Consider the following 2,604-nt stretch of genomic DNA (forward strand, 5'->3'; position numbering starts at 1 on the left):
AACACGCACTACGCACGCGCATGACGTCACCGTTTTTGTCCTATCTTAACAAACCATGCATCAATGGAAAGCTTAATTATTCAGTTTCAGATGATGAAAACAATGAAATTGACCCTTTTATGACTGGTTTTGTGGTCCAGGGTCACAAATGAGTTAATGTGTGTTTCTTATAGCAGTTAAAATGTAGTCTTTTTCCTTATTATTTATTTTCATTTTTAATTTAGTGATTTTAAATGTTAATTTAGTGATTTTAATGCTTTAAAGAGCTATTTTAGATTGTAATGTTCCAATGTTCTGCTAACCTTTCTGCTAACTATAAAAGGTACAGCTGTCATAAAACCAGAGAGAACGGCTGCATGGCTATAATAGTATTATATTATTATATAGTATTATATAGAGAGTTAGCGGTAATATCATTGCGTGTTAGAGGAACTCCGCTTAGCCTGACAGTTAGCCTGCCCCAGACCAGGTTAGTTTCCCAGAATAAGTTGCCACAGTGACTGAGGTTGATCTATGTTAAAATTGCTTTATGGAACCAAATCATTTGACAATGAGTCAGACTAACTGAAATAAGCCTGGCTTATTTGGTAAACTTGTTTTATGAAATAGGCCTTGAGGCGTTAGAAGTCAGAAGACACTTAAGTTAATTTAGGATTTTTCTGTCTGAACCAAAGAAATAAAAGCGATCATATTTTTTCCATTGCATTGTATTGCATCGAATCGCATTGTATCGACTCAAATCTAAATTGGATTGCACTGCTTCATAATAGGGGTGAATTGAATCGTATCACATCGCATCGCATCAGTAGCTGCTTCATACGTATCTTTATTGTATCCTTCGTTGGCAATGCAGCGAGATTTGTATTGCATCGGCCTCAGTTATGAGATGCACATCCCTAATGGAAACACCAAGATCTGCATAAAATCCTAAAAAAAAAAAATCCTTTGATTCGCCAAAAAAAAAAAAAAAACTCGTGAGACTTTGCCTCAACAAATCATGTAATAGGAAGACTGAACTAACCAGCACACCAAACCCATCGCAAACCATCTCAAATGTTATTTTAATAATTTTTAAATGCCTGAGGCAAAGTCCATCATTAAAATTATTTGGTATGATCACCTCCCATAACTGTCTCACACGATTGCATTCCCAAACATCAGACATTTGAATTCAAGATAACATGACAGCATTTGTTATTGCAGTTCATCTGCTGCAAATCATTTACAGTATTATGTAAGAAAAAAGAGCCACAGGCTTCCCCAGTTGCAGAAACTTTTTTTTGGATTATTGATACTTTGCCAGTATTGCAGAAAGTGAATAATGGAAACATGAAATGGAAATGGTGCTTTATTCACAAATGCTTTATGCAGTATTCTAATTTCCTTAAAAGTTAAATTCAAGAATATTCAAGAACAAAAGTCATAGGATTGACAGAATTTTGAAGGAACTATCCCTTTAATGACTAATAAATTGTTCATTTATAAATCAGACAAATCTAACAATTGTTTTTCATATTGTATCACTTCTTTGCAGGTGTCTAAAGCTTCTGCAGACCTCATGCATTACTGCAATGAACATGCCAAGTATGATCCTCTACTTATGGGTATCCCAGCTTCAGAAAACCCTTTTAAAGATAAAAAGCCATGCACTATATTGTAGTGGGATGCTTGAACTCTTGCTGTATGTTTTCATGTTCCCTTTTATAATTTTTTTTTAATAGAAAGAATATGATCTTCAAACATTCATTCACTATTCGCCTGAAATGAGCTAAACCCCAAGCTATTATTTGATTGTATCCACACTAGAAATGTTCCTGTTGTCTATGAAAAGGAGAGTCAAAGCTCCTAGTAAACAAATCAATTGTGGTGCAAAGACAAAACCAACCCATGAATGAATTTTTCACTTTATGGCACAGCACAGATGAGTTGTTTGCTTTGTGATAGCGTCCACTGATGTGGTTGTGTCTTCTGCAAATAAAGGGTGAGGTCAGAGTGGGCGGCTCTCAGTATCATGAAGCACAGGAAACGATCATTTTAATGACTGCACTCTGTTATATATATCTGCAGATAAGCAGAGCTTCATCAGCGGTGCTTTGACCCCATCTGATGCTTTTAAAGGTATCCAGTCGCAGGGAGGTGTGGGGGGGTTGATGTGAGGGGTGAAATGTCAGCATCACAAATGTGTGAAGGGTTGGAGGAAACGGGTGTCTTTTGGAGGCGTCACATTGACGCAATGCTGCTCCGGCCCTCCCTCATTAACTCACTGTGTCTGAACAATGGAGTGATACAAAGCTAACCCCTCCTGTCAAATCACTACACGCTAGACTGTGCCCTTTTTATTTTCTCGCAGTAAACCAGGTGAACTGTGTTTCAAAAGTTCAACAACTGCCAAAACGTGCAGATCAGCATTTTAAGAGTAATACAAGGCGGTGTTCATGCATTTGTATGGAAGTGTTCTTTATTTCCTGTACTATTTTTTTTCTTATTTTAATTAGTGAAACAAAATTTTGGAAACACTTTACAACAAGGTTGAATTTGTTAAAGGAGACATATTATGCCCCTTTTTACAATATGTAATATAAGTCTCTGGTGTCCCCAGAATGT

General features: G+C 36.5%; 1 protein-coding gene across 2 annotated transcripts in view; it reads left to right on the plus strand.

Moving 5' to 3' along the window:
- The window catches only part of LOC107678346 (guanine nucleotide-binding protein G(I)/G(S)/G(O) subunit gamma-12-like), a 55,446-nt gene extending 52,951 nt beyond the window's left edge, over positions 1-2,495 (plus strand). For both annotated transcript variants that reach the window (XM_016473566.1, XM_016473567.1), the window contains exon 3: positions 1,535-2,495. In XM_016473566.1, the coding sequence (XP_016329052.1) occupies positions 1,535-1,660 (126 nt within the window). In that variant the 3' untranslated portion in view covers positions 1,661-2,495. The remainder of the gene's footprint in view (positions 1-1,534) is intronic.
- The last annotated feature ends 109 nt before the right edge of the window (positions 2,496-2,604 follow it).

The sequence above is a fragment of the Sinocyclocheilus anshuiensis genome, unplaced genomic scaffold (genome assembly GCF_001515605.1).
Source record: "Sinocyclocheilus anshuiensis isolate Anshui unplaced genomic scaffold, SAMN03320099.WGS_v1.1 scaffold1426, whole genome shotgun sequence".
NCBI lineage: Eukaryota > Metazoa > Chordata > Actinopteri > Cypriniformes > Cyprinidae > Sinocyclocheilus > Sinocyclocheilus anshuiensis.